The following is a 22,585-nucleotide window of genomic DNA, read 5'->3' as shown; positions in this document are numbered from 1 at the left end:
TTTAGAAATGTGCTTTTATTTTAAATTTTTGAAATAATAATAATAATAATAGAAACAAGCTTAATACATGTAAGAACAGTTAGAAACGCCCCCCACCCCCCCAAAAAAAGGTGTGATAAGAGGTTAAACCCCCCAAATTTTAACATTTGGCTTTTATTTTGAAATAAAAAAAAACAATAATTGCAATATAAATGAGTTCAACCGATTGATGTTGGAAAGGTTAGAATTGGTTAAAAAAGGGGGGAAAAAAGAAAAAAGTGTTGCGGCATCTTGTAACATCTTAGGGCATGACACAAATACAACAAACATTTACTAAATAAAAAAATAATAGTTTATTTCGGCTCTATACATAACACAGAAAATAAAATATGTGAATAAAAACTTTTAAAAAAAGAAGAAAAAGATGCAAATATGTATTTTTTTTCAGTGAATAGTTGAGGGGAGGTGGATAGTTCCATTCATTTTGTAGCTTAATGTGCTGCTACACTAAAGGTGCACGACTCTAAATTCAGACGTTTTTGTACATTGTAAAAAAAAAAAAATATATATATATATAGCGGGAAGACATTGCGCATTCACACTTGTTCTTCTTGTGATTTTTCTTGCGACGTCCTTCCAGTGCGACCCGGGCGAGTCCACCAAGCTGCTGTACGACCTGCTGTACACGGAGCCCATCAAGATCGTGCTGATGCCCGGCTGCAGCGGCGTTTCCACCATCGTGGCCGAGGCGGCTCGCATGTGGAACCTCATCGTGGTGAGTTCGCTGCTCGTGGGAAATAAGATGGAATTGTGTAAAGGGCACAGTGGGGTGGGAATAAGTCACATGTCATAAACCACTCTTCATGTTTCAAGCAAGTCCCAAGAGCTGTTAGGCTACTCCTTTTTCAAAATCAGTCTCTTGTAATCTAATTAACACAAATCTTTGACTGTCAGCCATTTTCCAAGCATAGTTCCCTATTTTGCCAGCTGTTTGACACAGACTATTGTTCTGTTCTGTGACAATATAAACACCCAAAACAAGATGGAGAAAGGGCTTTTAAAGCAAATAATGTATTCAAAGATATACAACTAAAAAAACGCGTGAGTGATGCTGAGTCACCGCATAATTCCTGTTCTACGTCAGTAGCTTTTTTTTTCCTTTTTTTTTTACACAGTGTTATTACAGCCGTTTACAAAACCTGCATTTCACAGACAAGCTGGGTGAGACTCTCTTCCACGCCTACCCATTGAAAAACGTACATGTTTCCGGTACTGTAAATCCTGGCTGGTATGGGACCTCTGCCTTTTTTCTTGCGCTAGCTAGCTAGCTAGCTAACTGGCTAGCACTTGTCATTTTTTCACACTGTGGTGGATCCTGCTCAACTTTCTGCCATCAATTTTGTCCCGGTTGCCGTCCAATTTAAGAACTGGCTAATTTCCGGCATTTCTTCTGCCCTTTTTTTGTTTTTGTTATTTTTTTATAAATGATTTGGTTGCATTGTCTTGTAGTAACTTAGCAAAACATAATGGTTAGCCTGCTTGCAAATGTCAGCGCTATTAATCTAAACAACAGAAAAGTCCATTAACTAGCCAGTCCTTCAATAATCATGAAGGACCACATCATTTAAAGTGGTAGAGAAGAAGGCTATAATTATCCCTCAGGCCATTTTTCTTGTTTTCTGAATAGCTTTGCCTTGGTCAAATGACAGAGAAGGGTTTGTTTACTAATGGTGCCATTGGAGAAGCTTGGGCTTTTGCTACCAGGAAGTGCGCGTGACACTATGGTACATTTTTCTGCAGTCTAAAATAAACTATAGATGGAGTCAATTTGCGGAAATGTTCAGTGCACAACATTTTCTGACTCAAACTCCGTGGCTGTTTATTGATTTTGACGACGCCGACACTTGAACGAGGCAGCTCCACAAAAGACCTTGACGAGGACATAATAGCGCAAGACAAAGCGTATTGTCCCATCTCGCATACTGCTTGTCAACATGTTTTTTTTCCCTCTGGCTTTGGCATCCCGCCTCTCACTTGGCTCTCCATTAACTTTGTCTGATTGTCTTCAATGTTTCTGACGTTAGTCACGGAGAAAAATGGCTTCTAGTGCTCGGCATCTGCCCTTTTTCTCTTTCTCGAAGATGGCCTTTTTTTAGGTATCCGTACTTTTGAGTGCAGGTCGTATTTTTAACCACACCTCCACCCCAGTATTTGTATTTCTACTTAAGTAAAGAGTGTGTGTACTTTTGCTAGCCCTGCCTGCAGGTGCCTCTTTGTAGCTCAGGCATAGAAAAACCTCAGGTTCCTGGATCAAAAAGAGGGTATTAATCAGCTCCTCTTTTCACTCTTTTTAATGTGATCCTGTGTATCTGTTACTAAAAGCACTGCTGAGCATTGATTGCTGCTCGAGGGCTGACGGAAACCCGATTGGTTGGAATTAAAAGATATTGTTTGAGGTTTTATGGGCGGAAAGTGGGATCATACACGCCAGTGGTAGATAGCTGCAGCTTAAGTCTAATTCTTCTTTTGGGGAATGCCTCAAGCTTTCCTCTGAGTGACATTTGGGGTTGTTAAAGCTGCCTTTCTGTTCACTCTAAAACACTACCAAGCATGTTATGTTGGAGTTACGGCATAGGTTAGTCAGAGCCGAATCACGCAAAAGTGTCAAATTCCGGTTACATGTTATTTATTTGACATCTGGGGCATATGCATTTTTAATATTTTGTACCGTTCTATCAAAATTGTCCTTATGTGCACTGGACCCTAATTTTTCCTTCAGTATTCATCTTTCATTATTTAAAATTGCTCCCTTTTTTTTTTTTTTTAATCTTTTGTTTTCTTGGTATGCGTGGAGGGAGACTAGTAAGAAAGAATTTAATTGCTAACGCAACCCTCTGCCTTTATTCAGGCTTGTGACAGGTCTAGTTTGCTCTGGCTTGTAGGGCTGAATTTTAGAATCAGTATCATACTGAAAAATGGTGTCAAAATGATACTGCATCCAAAGTTTACCAGATTAGAATTTTAACACATCAAAATCATGCAATATAAAAATTGAACCAGATGAAAATCACACAGGATCCAAATCGCACATTAGAAAAAAATATAAAGTATCAATGTTTTGTTGGATCATTCATAACTGTAGTGGAAGAAACTAATTCCTGATCAAAAACTTACCACAACGAAATAAAAATGCAAAAAATTGTACGACCAAAATCATGATCCTCATTAAACAAATACATAAACTAGGGGTGTCAAAATGAGTGTGTTCATTTTGAGTTAATTTAAAGTTCCTTTACTTGGAAAGCCTGTACTGGGGGAATTCCAATTTTAAAAATGTGCAGTTTCACAAGTTACTTCATGTTAAACATTATATAGCTCTTATAATGAAAAGAAAAATACACTGAGCTGTCATCAACGTCTTACAAATAGAATTATGCCATCTCGTGGCAGAAAAATGACCAACGCAAATCAATATCACACTTGTTTTTTACCGCGCAGTACATCTTTTTAATTTGAACTAAATGTTATGATTTTTTATTAAATTACTGTATCAATGACTAAAAGATGCAGCCATATTTCTGTTAGTTTAACATTTTTTGCACTTTTATGCTAACAAGAGTTTGAAAACCAAAATATTTCATTGTACATTTAGAACAGATATAAAATTTGCGATTAATCGTGAGTTAACTATTGAAGTCATGCGATTAATTCCGATTAAAAAATATATAATCGCCTAACCCCTAAAACAAACCAAGATCAAGCTCTTCTAGTTGTCGAATGTTACATTTCTGTGCTTGCGCATCTGAATAGTCTGACAGTATCTTTGTTCAAATTGCACTTATATGCCATTGCCATATGAACAACATTATCTACCTGCTGCACTCTCGGGGATGTGTTATTATTATTATTATTATTATTATCATTTTGAAGAGTACACATTGTCCGACGTTTCTTGACATCCATTAGGGAGGGAGGGAACATCCGTAACGATTCCCTAAATGCCACCTTTGTCGTTTTTAAAAAAAGATCTGTCGAGGGCTTTTCCTTCCACTTGTCATTGCGAGACTCATTGTTTGAATCACTGGATGTTTGGCATTTAGCGCTGCCCCGCCTTCCGGACTTCGCCAACGTCTCCGTCCGGCGTTGTTCTCCACAGCTTTCGTATGGCTCCAGTTCCCCAGCCCTGTCCAACCGTCAACGTTTCCCTACCTTCTTCCGCACGCACCCGTCAGCCACGCTGCACAACCCTACCCGGGTTCAGCTCTTCCAGAAGTGGAAGTGGACCCGCATCGCCACCATCCAGCAGACCACTGAAGTCTTCACCTCGGTCAGTACCTCGCATCACATGCTCAACCAAGGTGTGTCTTAGAATTAAAAGTCAACCTCCAAAAAATGTATTGACAATAATATGTTCTATTTTGGTTAATATTGCGTCGGTGGAATATGAGTTTAGCAGCACAATCCAGCAGTTTTGTTTAATATCAGAAGGCGGCCATTTTGCCACTTTTTGTCGAGTGAAAATGACATCACAGTTGCTCAGGTCTCAGGGGACAACCAATCACAGCTCAGCTTCAGAAAACAGGTGAGCTGTGATTGGTCATTGCCTGAGCCCTGAGCAACTGTGATGTCATCTTTAGTCGACAGCAAGTGGCAAAATGGCCGCCCCCTGAGATGGATAAAAACGGCTGGATTTTGATGCTTAACTCATATTCCACAAATGTAATATTAATTAGAATGTCATGTTTAGAATAGTGAGGTTACATATTTCCTATTATTGTCAAGAAATGTTTAAGGTTGACTTCCCTTTTAAAGGGTAACAAGTAGCCACTGTGCTAAACATGGACCAGATGAAGCGAAGTCCCTTGACTGTATTTGAATAAAGTGTTTTCATGTAATGGAATCACAGGAAAATAACGAGCAGGCAACCAAGCCGTCGTGTTAAACCACAAATGGATGCTTGATTTTGTTCATGTTTTAATCACTTTCTTCATGTGCTCACATTGATGTTGTTTGCGTCAGACTGGATTGTTTTAATTAGCCATTGAGCTTCTGGGTGTTTGTTTACCTCAGCCGCCATGTTGCTCTTTCCAGCAATCACTCACAGTAATTATCGGACTCCTTTTCAACATATTTGTCGGAATATTGGTGGCGAAAGCACATCGATCGCGCCGTGCATCTCTCCCAGGCGCGGCGCTCAATACAGAGACGCTTAATGTGCGTCGCTGTAATGAAGGTTAATGATCCGCTTTTTTCACCACCGCTGCTAGCGGCTTTTTACTTTTGTCCCTTTATCAGGCGTCTTCTTTAGCGCGAGCTCCTATTCCGCCTTTCATGTTTTCCCTATGTCTTGGTTTCCATCTGTCCGACAGACTCTGGACGATCTGGAGCAGCGAGTCAAGGAGGCCGGCATCGAGATCAGCGTTCGCCAGAGCTTCCTAACCGACCCGGCTGTGGCTGTCAAAAACCTGAAGGTGCTTTGATTAAAAATTCACCTCAGCTGTCAGCCAACCCCCCCCCACAACTCCCCAACATCCTCTCTTCCAGGCACTCTCACATCACAGCTGCAAATATCATTAGCATGGACGCCAGTTGGCAGAAATTAATGTGCAGTGTTAATGAGATACTCCTGAGCTGGAACGCTCAAGGTCACAGGCTTCGTATTTGCTCTGTGTATTTATTTCACATCCGTTTTGCACATATTTCTGTGGTACTAAGACTGACCTGCGAGAGGCAGCAATGTGCCCGCAAGGCATCTGTACTGACAGAAAAGACAAAGAAGATGAAGTAAGGCTAGCTGTAGGAGTGGTTAAGAGGCTAGCGGTTCTTGTCCGCCAAACTAAAAGTCTGCTGTGTTTTAACATAACCTCACATAGTACCCGGATTGACCTGCGAGAGGCAGCAATGTGCCGAAGGGCATCAAGACATCCCAAAATACAAGGAGCTAGCTAGCTAGCTAAATAAAATAAAAAAATAAATATGCTCATTTTACTTGGGTTGATTAAATGATTAGTTAATCCATTTGTTTTTTAATAATACAGAACATAAAATAAACAATATTGTATTAAACAATAATATTTTTAATAATATTTTTTCTTGATGAGGTGATCAATACTTTCTTTACTGTAAATAATAAATTACCCCAAAAAAGTAAAAATAAACAAATTTTCATAGTTCACCAACACTTTTTTTCTTACATTACTGTAAAAATGACCTAAAATAATATTTTTAAAATACAGAATTATATGTACTGAAATTTTTAATTTTTTTTAAAATCAATTTATAAATGTATATATCTTTGGTCATGAAATACAAAAATATTAGTAGATTTGTATTTTATTTTACATACAAACATTTTCATTACATTATTATTTCATTCACTACTTGATTATTGTATTTTATTATTTCATTATTATTTCACATACACAATTACGTTTTTTCCTCCCAACTCATCTGAAAGTGACATCTGTCTGTTTTCAAATTGCATACGACTCTTAAAAACAACATAAGGTTAAAGTCACATTATACTTTTTTTTGTGCTGTTGATCTAAAAGCATTCTTCTCTTTTTATCAGCGTCAGGATGCCAGGATCATCGTGGGTCTGTTTTACGAGACCGAAGCCAGGAAGGTGTTTTGTGAGGTAAGTGCCTGCTTCTCTCCGCTCAATTAATCCCAAGAGACTCAAATTCCCACTCTGCTTGTGTCCCCGCAATGAGCCACTTGAATGCCACAACAAGGCGACACATTTGTATTTCTTATTTATTTATTTTACAAAATTTTCCCAGATTCACATAATGTGCAAAGAAACTATGTTGAAGTAAGTCGAGGAGTTTCATATAAACAAAAGTAGTGGTTTGCCGCCAACTTTTGTGAACTTGGTGCTGAAATATGATTGGACTAAAAATCTTAAATGTAAATACATGCAATAGAATATGCAGTGCAGGACAGAGAAATGCTACCAAATAAACACAGACTGTTGGAATAAAATGACTGAATTTTTATGCATCAATTATTAGAGTTTAGGTTGTAAATGTAGTTCAGTGTTTTGACCCAGCAGATAAATCTGATGGACGCTGACCCCCCCCACCCCCTCCCTCCCACACCACCACCTGCAGGTATTCAAGGAGAAGCTCTACGGGAAGAAGTACGTGTGGTTCCTGATCGGCTGGTATGCCGACAACTGGTTCAAGATCAAGGACCCGACCATCAACTGCACTGTGGAGAACATGACGGAGGCCGTGGAGGGTCACGTGACCACTGAGATCGTCATGCTCAATCCCGAGACTGTCCGGGGTGTCTCCAACATGGTAGGCGCAAACAAACGCTATTTTGGTTAGCTTACCTTATTAGATGTCAATCATTACTGCATACATTAAGGAAGCTATATGCTAGGGCCATAAAATACCACCTACTTCCTATATCTCTTATCGTCACTTCGTGTAGGCTCGCGGGTGAGCTGACTTTTAACATATCAGTAAATTATGGCAATAAAATGGAAAAAATACTTAAATTCTGCAAAGTCCATTATCACCTGTAGGTTATTTTGCACGACGATAAGCACCACACTCTTAATGCTGCGCTGTTAACGAAGTTTATTAAGGTTGTAGTCAGGTCCGGCCCCGGGAAGAATTGCCGCTTTAATTGGATGGTTTGTCGTAAAATGTACGACATTATTATGACACTCGGGCAGAATTTTAATGACTCGGCTCTGACTTTGTCCTCCAGTAACAGTTTGGACGATTTGTGGCATTTGGGGCGGCCAAATGAGAGCAGAGATTGTCCTCTTATCAGCACTGCTGAGGAGATGCTCACTAGTTTATGGTGGGTGCCGCTAGCTATTAGTCTTGTGATTTCTCAGAAAATAAGACTTAATTCGGATGATGAATGTCCCATTTTTACATCTGCCCGCAAAGTGGTTTGCCAGCTTAACTTTAGCGTTAAGCGTTGTCTTTGTCGCAAAAGAAAAATAAATAAATAAACCTATTCAAATGATAAATGGCACATTTTTACTTGCTGGTGCTTGCTAACAAATAACTTTAGGTGCTCCTCACTATTAGCCTTGTTTTCTTGTTTTCTCATTTTTACATTGTTACTTGTTAACTGACATTAACTCTAAGTGCTGCTAGCTCTAAGATTTGTTCTTTCTAGTAAAATATTATTAATAACACATTTTTACTTGGTGGTTTGCGAGCTAACAGGAGCTAGAATCCTTCTGTTTGTTTGTTTTTTGCTGAAAATAGGACTGATGTGAAGATTATCACTGTGTGTTTTTCCCTTGATATTTTGCGCTGTTGGCAATAGTTTAGCTGTACGCTCGCCAATGTGAAATTTATTCAAGTAATTCATTGTCATGTAAAAGTGTTTGCTTGCACAGACGCTATGCCTCAGCATTTAGCCACCGATAAATATTCTGAGCTGTTTATCAACAATATGTTTGCTAAATCTCCCCAACAGAAGGAGGATTTCTCCCCGAGGAAAAAAAACACACACGCGCCTTTTTTATTTTATTTATTTTTTTTGTCAGCATTTTCCTTTTGCTCATCTCAGCAGTGACGTAGTCTAAAGCCTCTGAAGTGCGGTGACCATATTTGGCTTTTCGAAAAAGAGGACGCCATCCTCAAATGTACACCTTTTGTGGCCAACAATGTACACAAGCAAACACAATGCTGTAAAATTATTGTCAGTACCCCCCCCCCCCCCACACACACGTTTTTTTATTAGTATTATATATATATTTTTTATTATTATGTTATCAACTTCAGCCCTAATCTTGAGATGGATGGATATACAGATATTCACGTTTTCAGGATTTTTTCCCCTTTTGAAATGTTAGGTTAATTATTTGAATTATTTGTCATTTAACCCCCAGACCATCTTAAATGTTTTGATTTTACCAGTTTGTAGCAAAATATGGCTACAGATATCTGTAATTTTTAAGACTTGTTTTGTAATGTGCTGCCTTAACTGCAAAAAGTGGTAATAGCAGTTAGTTATTTAGTTAGTCAGTTAGTTAGTCAGTCCATCTTTAGCAAAACATGCTTTTTCAAATGTATCTAACCCAGCCAGATTTACTCGTTATTGTATACAGGGTTTCATTAAATGGATTTTGTCAAAATTATAAGACCTTAAATGGCAATAAAAAAAACATTAAGTACGATGTCCAGAGGCATTAAAAAAATTAAATACAATTGCTCTGAATTTGAAAAGAAAAATGTACTGTTCCTGTCACCAACATCCAACATGAAACACTAATGCCACTTAGGCAGAAAATTACCTCAACACAAATCTATGACTCAATGTTTCATACTCATTTGAACTGTTTGATATATCTTTTTAACTTTATGAATTATTTAACTAAAATTACTGAATCAATGAATGAACTGAAAGATGCAACCACATTTGTATTTGGTAACCATATTTGTCTACTTTTGTGTTAACAAGTGTATGAAAAGCAATACTTTATGATACATTCAGAACAGATATAATTTGCTTAACTGTGGAAATCATGCAATAATTTATGATTAAAAATTGTAATCGACTGACAGCCCTTCAAGTCTTCCCCTTGACCTTTTTTAACTGCCGCTGTGTTGACTTTTATTCTTCATGTTGACCCGCCTCGCCTCGTCCTTGCAATTTTTTCCCCCTCAGCAGCTGTTGTTTATATTAAAACGCGCACCTGCCACTACCTGCTGCTACCTGCTGCTTTATCGTTGATGCACTCGTCCACGGGGCGTCCCGGATAAATGCGTACGCGCAATCACTCTATTTCCAATTCAATTTGCAAGTTTGAAATTGGCATATTTCTTGGCGGGCACACCAAACACTGGAGGCGGTGGGATCGCACGTCACATTTAAATGCCAAGGTGGAATTTTTTAATGAATTGGACTTGTCAGGGAGCCGAATTGGACTTGTGCGTAGGCCTCCAGGGGAATCCTCGGGGACATCTTGATGATTGCGAGCAATAATCTGCCGTCACACATGAGCGCTCGCAGATTAGTTTAATTGCTCGCTGCCGAGAGGACGGAGCTGACAAATCACCCGGGGCTCATTTACGCCCCAAAACAGGTGGTGAGGTGTTTTGATGGAATTCCATCAGACTTAATGCGGTTGTTTTGTGGCCATCATTACATCTCAGGTCTGAGTTAAAGTGACACTTTGTAGACAAAATGCTGATTGAGTGACACATATTACCCTCCTCGAGACATGTTCCCGTTTTTTTTCCTTTGGCAATATTTTGTGCTCTTCTGCTCTGAAAAGACTGTATGCTCAAGGATTAAAATTGGGCAAAACATGCATCTTTGTGACATTGGCTGTGCTATTACCTTTCAATCAGCCTTATGGTGGCGCTATTATTAGGCCTCAAAGTACTCAAGAGTCCAAAAAGGAATTGCTTTAAAACACCAGTTTTTCTCGTCTACTTCCTTTCTATTCTATTTTCCTCTCAATCAGACATCCCAGGAGTTTCTGGAAGCCTTGATCTCCCGCCTAGGCGTCAAGAATCCCGAAGAGACGGGCGGCTTCCAGGAGGCCCCGTTGGCCTATGACGCCGTCTGGGCCCTGGCACTGGCCCTCAATAAGACGGTGGCGCCACTCAAGGCCAAGGGGCGGCGGCTGGAGGACTTCAACTACAACAACAAAGATATCACGTCTGAGATCTACCGTGCACTCAATACGAGCTCCTTCGAGGGCGTTTCGGTAGGTGTGATCAAGGGCTGCAGATCAATTATCAAGGTTGGATACTTTCCGTGAATACTAAAATTGATAGGAATAAACCAAATGAACACTTAAGATACCATAATGCCCTTTATATGAGAACACAGAATGGTAAATTAATGCTTGAATATAATACCTTTTCATGAAATTACCCTTTTCCCGGTTATTTGCCATAAATTCCCATATAAAGTTTTTAATTTACAATATTATTTTATTTTTATTATAAGCTCCCCAGCTTCACTTCTATTTGAATTTTACCGGGAAACCTTACAAAAAATTACAGAAAAATTCTCCACCCCTTCAAAACCCCAGTCTGAACGCGACGAGAGCTAAGCTAATGTAGCATCCAACTGAAGAGGTTTGATTGTCCTTAAAATGTCTTTTTGCCTCAGGGCCAGGTAGTGTTTGATGCTCAGGGTTCCAGGATGGCCATGACCCTCATTGAACAGCTTCAAGGTAAAAAAAAAAATATTTCATTGAAAATGAGACAATACAATTTGTGTAGAAATTGCATGTGAATGCTAAAGAGCTAAAGCTAAACTGAAATGCTCTAGAATGAAATTGAATTGTTGAAATATAGAATGGGAGATATGAAGTTGTAATGGTTTGAATCTGTCAAGAAATGTAGAAGGAACATTTTACTGTGAAAAGCTTATATTCCCCAATTCAAAGCATGCAGCAAAATGACTTTTGTCGTACCGTGGTCTCGATGGTGCCTGAAATGATACTTGAGGATATTTTTTAAGTATGGATTTTTGGCTCATATGTCAGAGCAAATTCTCATTAGGGCAAATTGGAAAAAATCTTTCAAGTCAAAGCATGCAGCAACATTTAATCTCTTTTGCATATTCTTTAATATTGATTCGCTACTGTAATTTAACTGTACATAAAATATTTTATAAACTTGTATTCCCAGCTCTTTTGGAAAAGATTGCAATTTAAAACACGTAGTGACATTTAATTTCTTTTATCACATTCTGCAAGGGTGCTCCACTAGTGAAATGATACTCAAAAGTATTTTTCAAGTGTGGGTTCTCGAAAATCCTTTTTGGAAAAACATCCTCTGCTGGCCTGTGTATCGTCTATAATTGCACTGAGCAAAAACGTGCTTGATGCAGTTTGATGCTGGATTAGCGCGACGGGCCACCAGGCTGCAGTTTGTCACTTACCGACTTTTAGGCCTGATTATTATTCTCACTCTCCTGTGCTTCCTCAAAAGATGAGCCTCCTTGACACTCTAGCCTCACGTTGGCTATGTGGAGGTGTCAGAGGTAATTTGGCCCGCGCAGTGAAATGACCTGACATGAATCCGCAACCCCCCTCCCGAAAAAAACGTCTTTGCGAGGGAGCTCATCAGTATTCCTGGTCAAGGCCACCGCATAAGCTTCTTTTTTTTTCTCACCTCCTTTGTGTTTGTCCTTCTCCTCTTCCGCCGTTCTCATCCCTCCTTTCTTCTTGCACATTTTCATTCCCAACATGAAAAGCACTGGAGTGAAGAGACTTATTGGAGTGCACTTCATTGGTTACACTTACAACACCATCCAGCAAGGTGTAAAACGAGAGAATGCACTCCAAATTTAATGTTGACTGAATGTTGTGCTGGGCAACCTGCACAGAGGACACGAGGATACGTTACAGACCCAGCCAATCAGCAACGCAAAGAGACCATGTAAAAAAGATATTTAGTTTTATAGTTTACCCATCCTACATGCTTTAAACACATGTGAAGTTATGAAAGCACTTAAACTAATTACCTCTTCGCTGCCAGCCATTTTCAAAGCAGTTCCCCATATTGCCAACTGTTTTAAGGCATTCTGACTGATCTTCCAAGAATCACAGAATATTGTGTTCTGTGACAATATAATCACCTTCCAAAAGAAGCAGTACACTCTCTTCGTTTGCCAGAAAACAAGTTTGCTCCTAGCTTTTCTGTGCTTTTAGTAATCAGCAGTTGAACATGGTTTCACAAAAATTCAAGTTTCTGACCAAAAAGCTGAGAAAGCAATACTTTTTTTTTTTTTTGCTTTTGTGGCACTTTAAATTATAAAACAACATAAACAAGGCAGAGAAAGGGCTTGAAAATGTATTGATAGCTTTACAGTACATATAAGTGCATAGCTTGAGTGTGGCTTTTTCCCCTTTTTTATTTTATTTAACATTTTGCACTTTCATGGTTCGCGCCATATGATCGTGCCACACACTTCAAATGAATAAATGCAGTACCATTAAATAAATGAGAATGGGATTGCATGCCATAAGCCATTAAATAAAGTCACATTCAAATGAATATAAATGCTATTGATTAATTGAATAAATAGCTAAATAAACAAGCCGTTAAATAACTACAAATATTATTAAATAGATAAATAAATAAGCCATTAAATGAATAAAAATGCCGTAAAATAAATACAAATACAACTGGTTAAATTACAATAAAATATGTAAATAAAAAATGCTATTTAATGCATAAAAAGCCATTAAATAGTAGCTAATGGCAACAATAAAATATAAAATAAATATAGATAAATAAGAAAAACAATATTATTTGAATAAGTAGTCTTAAAATTTAAAAACATAAATAAAAATATGGCTAAATAAATAAATAAACAAGCCATAAAATAAATAAAAATTACATGGAATGAGTAAAAATGTCTTAAAATCTATACAAACAAATATACATGTCATGAAATAATTGATAAGTTCATATTGTTCTGAACAATCTGGACTGACTTTTAAGTCATATTTTTTCTTAACATTTTGAGTCAAATTTCCTCTGTATTTATACATAAACGCAAAAAACTTCTTTTTTTTTAATTCTGTGAAAATTCTTCTACCTCGCCCAGAGGGCAGCTACAAGAAGATCGGCTACTACGACAGCTCCCAGAAGAACCTGTCATGGTTCGGCAAGGACGTCTGGATCGGTGAGTTGTGGAGAAATTCCGCCCCCTTCCTTTATTAAACTTCCACTTGGCGTGCATCAGAAGCTAGCAAGAACAGTATTTGGTTAACAGCATGACAAAAATATATATTTTTAAAAATCTGTTAAATTCACCACTTTATTTAATGTGTGCAGAATGCTACGTAAGTGTTTTGCTTGCCAAACTTAGCTTGCTCTGACCAACCAATCAGAGGGCAGAAAAATGCTGACGCCATCGAGGGCCAGCTTTCTGGCCCTGTGCGGACAAACTCGAAATGTGATTGGTTAAAGGCACTCCCTCATCTCTACCTGTATCCCCCTGTCCACTCTGTCCTTCGCTACCTACTTTTTTTCTATCACTCTCTCCCTCATTCTCTCCTTCCTTCCTCCCTTCTCTCACTGTCTCCACGGTTGCCCTAACAACCACTTCAGCTCGCCTCTCTCTTCTAATCGCTTTGGCAACTGTTACCGAGCTGCGTCTCCATGGCAACACTCTGTTCTCATGTTTTTTTCCCTTTTCTTTCCACTTTGTTTTTTTAACTCAAGGACACTGGATGGTTAACACGCATGTACATGCACACTCATGCACTGTGTGTCAAATTATTCTTGCGATGTGTGTACAACTTTGATCGATCACAAGAGTTTTGAAAGTTGTTTTATTTTGAAAATCAGCCTGTGTCAAAACGTTCATCGTGGTCGTGTGATAAAATATGGAAAATGTAAAACCAAAAGCTAGCTATTTTAAAAAACTAAATTTGTTTGACGAGCTTCTTTGAAAATGAGAAGAGGCCAAATAATGAGACGATTTGAAAATATCGTAAGTCCTGCTTAAGGTTTATTGTGAGTTCACTCGCACGCACCAAAACCCGCGCTGCGTGATATGTGGCGACAGACTCGCAAATGAGGCCAGGAAGCCATCAAAACCGCTTTGGCGCATGGAGCCCAGGCACCCTGCTTTATAAAAAAAACAAGCTTTTAGAGGGCTCCCACTAATTACAACTACATGAATGCTAAATCATCATTTGTTTTTGTTTGTTTCTGTATCGGTCCGTCTTTATGTCAGTCCGTCTCAAATAGGGGGCAAAAAAACCAAAAAACATCCCAGTAACATGACTTTTTGTCTCACATGTCACACGACGGGCAGGCGTCATGTGGGAAGTAGATATTGTCAGCCGTCAGACAGATGGCGCCGCTGAGACATCGGCTGCGTTACCGCGGTGACGAGCCCGTGGGGGTGACACTCTTGACACCTGACATCTGACACATCAGCTTCACGTGGCGCTCACACTCGCGCAGGCACACACACTGTCACACACATTTTCTCTCGCACATAGACATAAAAATCAATATTTGACCATATCAGTGCTGTATCATAAAAGAAAATGATACACTGTCATGATATCAATAACTCACGCACAAAAATCTGTATTTAGTACCACTCTTTAATCACAATATAAATATTTTGTCATTTTGTCGCCTCTCATACACACGCTACCCAATTTCTCTTTCACACATAATATCAAGATTTGATGCATGTGTGTCAGCCCTTTCACCAAAATACACACACACACATTTCTGGGCATCGTGAGTCTAAAGAAAGACAAAGAAAAAGAAGCAAAACAAGCCGAAGCTGTTCTTGGTCCATCTGGCCCTTGTTGAACTTCATTAGTGAGCAATGAAGTTGGTTTGAAGCCGGAGCACGTCGGGATCATTTGCTGTTAACTCCACACTACACGCTCTTAATTAGCACACAACATGCCCACTCACTCACTCGGTATATATACTCAGTGTGTGTGCGTGTGTATTAAAAGTTTTACCCAGCAGAGTTCACTGACAAGGATGCTGAATGGATGTATGTACTTACTTTTCATTAATAGCTGGCTAACTTGTAACTACAGTATTTACTTGTATTGAAAAAAAGAGTATTAAATAAATAAATCCGTAAAAATTGAAATTTAAAATTCAACATTTTTACCCCAGGAGATGATTACAGTACACCAAGAAATAAATAAAGAGTACACTCCCAAAAAAAATTCTACCTTTTTTAGTCCTCGAGTTCGATAGAAGTACATGGAACTTGATATCAGAAACGCCGCTTAGACTTTCATGTGCTGAATTTCCCCATTTAGGGGCGGGGCCTCCAGCGGATCGCACGGTGGTGGAGAAAGAGTACCGCTTCCTGTCGCAGAAGTTGTTCGCTGCCGTGTCCGTGTTTGCCGGTCTTGGCATCCTGCTCGGCATTGTGTGTCTCACCTTTAACATCTACAATGGCAACGTGCGGTAAGAGTACACGCATATTATTCATTATATTTCAGGTGGTGAATAGCAGTTATGTGCAACCAATTTTCCGCATTTAGCTAAACAGGATGAAGCACTTCACTGATTATTTGATTTTAAAAGTGACAAAGTTAGATTATTTTGTTACTTTACTGATTACTTTAGTTTAAAAGTAACTTAGTTAATTTACTGATTACTTGAGTTTAAAAGTGACAGTTAGATTACTTTACTTTACTGATTACTTGATTTTATAAGTAACATAGCCAATTTACTGATTACTTGAGTTTAAAAGTAATTTAGGATATTTACTGATTATTTGAGTTTAAAAGTAACAAAGTTAGATTACATTTTTACTTTAGTGGTTACTTTAGTTTAAAAGTAACTTAGCTAATTTACTGATTACGTAAGTTTAATAGTAACTATGTTAGATTCCTTTGTTACTTTACTGATCACTTGATTTTAAAAGTAACGAAGCTAATTTACTGATTACTTGAGTTTAAAATAGAGCTGTCAAACGATAATTTTTTCAAATCAGATTAATCACATTTTAGAATTTCGATTAATCACGACTAATTACTTAATAATAATAAAAAAGCCTTTTTTATCAATATTTTCCCCCCTGGCATATTTGAAGGGGGGTTAATTATTTTGACATTTAATGATTTGAGGACGTCTGCACACGCTCATCCTCCCCCTTTTTCTAATCAATTACTTGCATAATTTAAAATGGGGGGAAAATGACCCCAATATTTTGACATGAACAAATATTCTGAATGTCGTACGCAAACGTTTATTAAATGCTTTACTTTAATGCATGTAATTATGTTTATTGCCCAAACAACCTGTGCTACTCCCTATCGGGTAAAGCAACTGCTGTTTGTCAGTCTCCACTATATGCTCTCATGCGTGAGATTGTTATCTCTGACCATGCATTTGTATTTCACTGTGTGATCAGTGTAGGGATTCTCATCAAACTTTAACAGGAACATCCCTGTAATCCATAATATATCCATTTTGTCCTTGGCAGAGGTAAGAAATGGTTAGTTGACGAATTTCTACATTATGGTCTACAGGATGTCAGGTGGGAAACGAGAGGTGTTGAGTAGAATTTCGACCCTTTTTGCAGTCAATTTCTAGCCTCGAGTTCCCAGAACTGGGTGGGTGGCAAGGTAGTTCGTAATTTCAGCAGATAGCTTAAAAAAAAAAATGATCGCACCAAATTCCTTTTGATCCAAGATTTATCTCTACGGTCTATCCAACATGCTAAATTTATATTTGACCTGGACACGCTGATCTCAAGTCCAATATGTCAGTGAGCTCATCAGGAGTTTTCAGCAGTTTTATCCCTGCGGTGGTGTTGGGGGGAGGGCTGTGGTGGGATCTCCACCGGCTTTGATTAGATTTCACACGCAATTTGGCTGAGGGAAGAGTGTCGGATCACATCAAATGTTTTCATTAAGTCGCTCTCACGCTGACGAGCTACTTCACGTCCAATTGGAGCATTTAGGCTTGTCACAAGTCATTACCTGGACAAACCGGTTTGAAATGTTTACTCAAGTGGATTACATGCTCTCTAAATATCGTGAACCCCCCGTTTCCAGACCCGTCCGCAATTTAGTGATCGTATCAAAAGTCAAGTCAGACAGTGATGTTTTTGTGTACGTGTGCTATTGCAGCTACATCCAGAACTCTCAGCCATACCTGAACAACATGACGGCGGCGGGTTGCATGATGGCTCTGGCCGCCGTCTTCCCGCTCGGCATCGACGGACATCACGTACACCGGTCGCAGTTCCCCGTCGTTTGTCAGGTAAACAGAGCACCGCCGCCAACATGGCTGCTTCGTACCAGAATAGCCTATTGCATGTTCAGTTCCGGGCACGGGTCTTTGAGATTTGTGTGTGCCTCATAATAGAAATGTCCACCAAACTGTTGTTGAGGGCTGTTTTTGTGTCTTCCTAACTTTCCAGTGGTAGCAAATGAGCGAGTGAGTTTTAGTGATGTCAAATGAAACGTTTTTCTTTTTTTTTTATTATTGGGTTTAAGCCAGATAGATTTTGTCTATGTTGAGAATGTTATTGGCTCATTAATTTGCCTTTTTAGAACTTGCAAATAAAATTTAAAAAAGGTAGAAATGGCTAAATTGCTTTTCCTCTAAGTATCTTTGGGATCTGCACTCATTCTGTGCTGGTAATTACTGGTCCACCTTTGGGGTCAATGACAGATGAAGTTTAATATTCCGAAGTATAACATTCCCGCTCAGGCTGCACCCGAAGGACTCCTCTTTGCTCTCAAATTAAGATGTTTTTTTTCTTTTTGTCTTCCCACCTGCAGTTCCGTCTGTGGCTTCTGGGTTTGGGCTTCAGCCTGGCGTACGGCAGCATGTTCACGAAGATCTGGTGGGTCCACACCCTTTTCACCAAGAAGGACGAAAAGAAGGAGAAGAAGAAGGTAAGGCTTTAAAATGAAGGTTTCAAGACAGAGTTGGGATGTCAAATGAGGGTTTTAAGACGGATTTAGGGTTTCATTCCTTAGTTGGGGTTTCAAGGAAAGGTAAGGGTTTCAAATTAAGATTTCAAACCAGGGTTAGAGTTTTAAGTTATGATTTTAAGACACGGTTTGGGTTTCAAGTTAGGCTTAGGGTTTCAAATGAGGTTTTCATGCAAAGGTTGGGGTTTCAATTAATGTTCAATACAAGGTTACGGATCATATTTTATTAGTCTTAAATTTTCAGATTAATTTTTTCAAATTAAGGTTTCAAACCAGAGTTACGGTTTCAAGTTATGGTTTCAAAAAGTCAAGATTAAGGTTTCATGTTTGGGTTTCAAATTTGAGTTTCAAGAAAAGGTTAGGGTTTCATATTAAGGCCTAGATACACCAATCCGACGTCGGCCCAATGTGACCGGCGCCTACCCCCTGTGACGTCGGCACAGACGTCGGCACGTCGCGTAGAAAAATGACGTAAATACACACCGCACCGACCCCGACTATTAAGTACCTTCAGCGCATGCGCGAGAAGTAATTCCCCTCCATACCATCGGCGGCGATAGTCATTATTCCTAAAGGCAACCGGAAACCTCTTTACTGGGGCGGGATATAAAAACGTCCCCATGTCACTTTCTCTTCTTGTCCGGTGCGCTGATTCGCTAGCTAACAGCCAATCACAGTGATCAAATGCCCCAACGCCGATTCAACATGTCAAATTTGCTGAGAACGCTTCAAATCTAATTCAAGGTTAGGGTTTCAGATCAGTCTTAAAATTAGGGTATCAAGACAGGCTTAGTTATTCCAGATATGGTTTCAAGACAGTGTTTGGGTTTCAGGTCCATCCATCCATCCATCCATTTTCTTAACCGCTTAGTCCTCACAGGGTCACGGGGGGCGCTGGAGGCTATCCCAGCTGGATTCGGGCAGTAGGCGGGGTACAACCTGAACTGGTTGCCAGCCAATCCAGGGGGTTTCAAGTCAGAATTGGAATTTCATATTTGGAATTCAAGCAAAGGTTGGGGATTCAAATTACGATTTCAAGCCTGAGTTATGATTTCAAATAAAGGGTGGGATTTCAAATTAGGATTTAAAACCAGGGTTACGTTTTCAAGTTACGCTTTCAAGCCAGGGTTTTGGTTTTATATCGAGATTAGAGATTCACAATAGGGTTTTATTTATTATTAGAGTTTCAAACAAAGGTTCAAGTTTCAAATTAGGGTTTAAACAGAAGTTATGGTTCAATTAATCAGGGCTAAGGATTCAGATTAGGTTTCAAATTAGGGTCTCAAGACAGGGTTAAGGTTTCAAGCAAATCTTATCCTAATTTTCAGCCGTGTCAGCCTGTTTGTCTCTAAAACAGACACCGTCTTGAATGCAGCACACTTGTCTCGAGTTATCTTAGCCTTGATCGGCCTCAACTGGCTTTTTTTCCCCCATTTGTATTTGTGGACACAATTCATCCTGAAGGCTTCGCAAGATACACTTAACTCCACTTCTTAATCTCAAGATGGCGAGTGCAATATTTATGGATATGTATGAATATGGATGAGTATTAACAGTCTGGGAGAAAGCTGCTGGTGAAGAAACGCTTCAAGTGGAGTCAGTTTTGATGCATTCACAGGAAACAACTAAATTGTGGCCACAAAATATGTACCGATACTCATTTGTGGGTTTCCATTTTTCATTTGACTAAAAATGTTTTGAATTTATGAAATGGTGAAAAAAACAAATTACAAAATAGGTATGAATTCATATTTGGTATTAAAATAAACAATTGTACTCACTATACAAAAGTATTGGGAAAACAAACTTTTTTTCTTTTGTTCTGTTAATTTTGCTCACTTTTGGCTAACAAGCGTCCATGTTTGTGTGTTGTGTGTTTGACTTAGCAACAGCTGGAGCCGTGGAAACTGTACGCCACGGTGGGCGTGCTGCTGGCCGTAGACTTCCTGTCACTGGTCATCTGGCAGATCGTGGACCCGCTGCACATCACCGTGGAGGTAAAATTCTCTCATGGCGCCGTCATCTCTCATCTTGTCGTCTCATCCCTTCATCCTTTCACATTGTCATTCTCCCCTTCCATGATCCTCTCCACCATCTCATCCGGAGCAGGAGTTCACCAGGGAGGCCCCCAAAGTGGATTTGGACGTCCTGATCCAGCCTCTGCTGGAGCACTGCAGCTCCGAGAAGATGAACACATGGCTCGGTGAGTTCTCATCGTCTTGCTTTTGTGTCAAATGACAGTACAATGGCGCTCACATTGAACTTCTATGTGGGTCACAAAGTAGGTCAGGGCCTCGTAGCGCTTCACAGACGTCGCCGTTGCACCAGATGAGACAATGGACAGCGGCAAGACGCCTTCTTATTTTCTCTCCCGCTGCTTTTATTCATTTTTTCTCTTGTCAGTCAGCAAGATGCCGAGTGACTTCTTGCACTTTCAAATTCCAAATAAGACACAGCTAAGAACAGGAATCAAACACATACATACTGTAGAGAGAGAGCGAGGGGGACACAGACAGATGGTTTCTTATCTCGTTAAAGCGCAACACATTTTATGTTCGAAGGACTGGATTATTAATTCATGTTGCTTTAATGAGGTGAGCAGGCAATATTGATGGTCCCACTGAGATTCGAACTCAGATCGCTGGATTCAAAGTCCAGTGGTGCTAACCATTACACCATGGAACCTACATGCACGCACACAAATGTTGATAAAGGGACTCGGGTTCCCTTTTATTGTCATGAATTCTTCAACACTGGATATGATATACCAAGCAAACTAGACAATTACAATGATTTACTTTCTAGTAAGCAACAGCAAGCTTTTTAAAGTTTTAAGTACAACTGATTGTCACACCCAACTAAGTGGGGCGAAATTCGTTCTCCGCATTTGACCCATCTTCTGAGGGAGCGGTGAGCAGCAGGGATTGTGCTCGGGAATCATTTGGTGATCTAACCCCCCAATTCCAACCCTTAACTCATTCACTGCCAGCCCAGTAAAAATCGATCTGTTGACGTCTATAGCCGTCAATGGCAACAAATGAGTTAATGCTGAATGTCAAGCAGGGAGGCAAATGGGTCCCATTTTTATAGTCTTTGGTATGACCCGGCCGGGGATTGAACCCACAATCTCCCAGTCTCAGGGCGGACACTCTACCACAAGGCCACTGAGCATTTGTTTTTTAATGTGTGGGTCCATAATTCTAAGCCAAGCTAGCCTAGGGGCAGGTTCCATGGTGTAATTGTTAGCACTCTGGACTTTGAATCCAGCGATCCGAGTTCAAATCTCGGTGGAATCTTCTTTACCATATGCTAGGAACTATTGTTGCCAAACTCTGATAATCCTATACAGTGCTGGATTCCAATTGTAGTCCAATTAATACCACCAAGCTAGCCAAGTGCAGGTTCCATGGTGTTAGCTAACTAGACTTTGAATCTAGCGACCTGAGTTCAAATCTCAGTGGAACCTTCAACGTCAATGCTCGAAGTCTCCAACAATTTTCGACAACTTCTTTGTGGCTATCTTTGTGGATTGAGGAACCTGGATTTTCTCAAAGACTGGAAGTGAGGGCCCTCTCTGGGGGATCTAACATTCCATGCATATAAAACGTAATCAAGGCTAATGTACAGAAATTATACTATGTGAACCCATTTTATTTCCACATTCACTTTTGTGTTTTATTATTAGTGCTGTCAAAGTTAAAGCGTTGACTGATTAATTAATCACAAAAAATGATCGCATTAATCATGAATTAACACAGATTAATCGCACTATTAATTTTGACCATAGATTATCCTTTAGCGTGACAGCGGATGGCTACGTTTAAGGTAGCCCAGGTTGTGTTCGAGCAATAAACATAATTACATGCGTTAAAGTAAAGCATTTAATAAATGTTTGCGTATCACATTTCAAATATTTGTTCATGTCAAAATATTGGGGTCATTTTTTCCCATTTTAAATTATGCAAGTAATTAACTGGTTAGAAAAAGAGGATGTGAGCGTGTGCAGTGGGTCAAAAATTGTTGAAGACGTCCTCATAACATTAAATGTCAAAAGTATTACCTGGTGCTCTGCAAATTTGGTGGGAATTTTTTTTGATAAAAAAAAGCCTTTTTCGTTAAGCGATTAATCGTGATTGATCAAAATTCTAAAATGTGATTAATCTGATTAAAATGTAATCGTTTGACAGCTCTATTACGCTTTTATTAGGGGTG

The 22,585-nt window shown here is 39.3% G+C and overlaps 1 protein-coding gene and 2 non-coding genes across 4 annotated transcripts in view; 2 read left to right on the top strand and 1 right to left on the bottom strand.

Moving 5' to 3' along the window:
• Nucleotides 1-22,585, top strand: part of gabbr1a (gamma-aminobutyric acid (GABA) B receptor, 1a) — a 50,476-nt gene that overhangs the window by 22,513 nt on the left and 5,378 nt on the right. Inside the window, exons 8-20 of one of the 2 annotated variants that reach the window (XM_086078027.1) lie at nt 620-754; nt 4,136-4,306; nt 5,349-5,450; nt 6,551-6,616; nt 7,092-7,283; nt 10,427-10,672; nt 11,083-11,146; nt 13,534-13,611; nt 15,737-15,887; nt 17,561-17,693; nt 18,218-18,334; nt 20,266-20,370; nt 20,483-20,576. In XM_086078027.1, coding sequence (XP_085934153.1) covers nt 620-754; nt 4,136-4,306; nt 5,349-5,450; nt 6,551-6,616; nt 7,092-7,283; nt 10,427-10,672; nt 11,083-11,146; nt 13,534-13,611; nt 15,737-15,887; nt 17,561-17,693; nt 18,218-18,334; nt 20,266-20,370; nt 20,483-20,576 — 1,654 coding nt within the window. Of the gene's footprint in view, nt 1-619; nt 755-4,135; nt 4,307-5,348; nt 5,451-6,550; nt 6,617-7,091; nt 7,284-10,426; nt 10,673-11,082; nt 11,147-13,533; nt 13,612-15,736; nt 15,888-17,560; nt 17,694-18,217; nt 18,335-20,259; nt 20,371-20,482; nt 20,577-22,585 lie in introns of both variants that reach the window. The other variant, XM_086078026.1, reaches the window with a different exon arrangement.
• On the bottom strand, nt 20,986-21,058 carry trnaq-uug (transfer RNA glutamine (anticodon UUG)). Its single transcript has one exon. It is a non-coding gene; the product is annotated as a tRNA-Gln (tRNA).
• On the top strand, nt 21,598-21,669 carry trnaq-uug (transfer RNA glutamine (anticodon UUG)). The gene has a single exon. It is a non-coding gene; the product is annotated as a tRNA-Gln (tRNA).

The sequence above is a fragment of the Leptonotus elevatus genome, chromosome 6, assembly GCF_054856555.1.
Source record: "Leptonotus elevatus isolate MCC_2025b chromosome 6, RoL_Lele_1.0, whole genome shotgun sequence".
Classification (NCBI taxonomy): Eukaryota; Metazoa; Chordata; class Actinopteri; order Syngnathiformes; family Syngnathidae; genus Leptonotus; species Leptonotus elevatus.
This window is presented reverse-complemented; position numbering and strand designations above follow the sequence as displayed.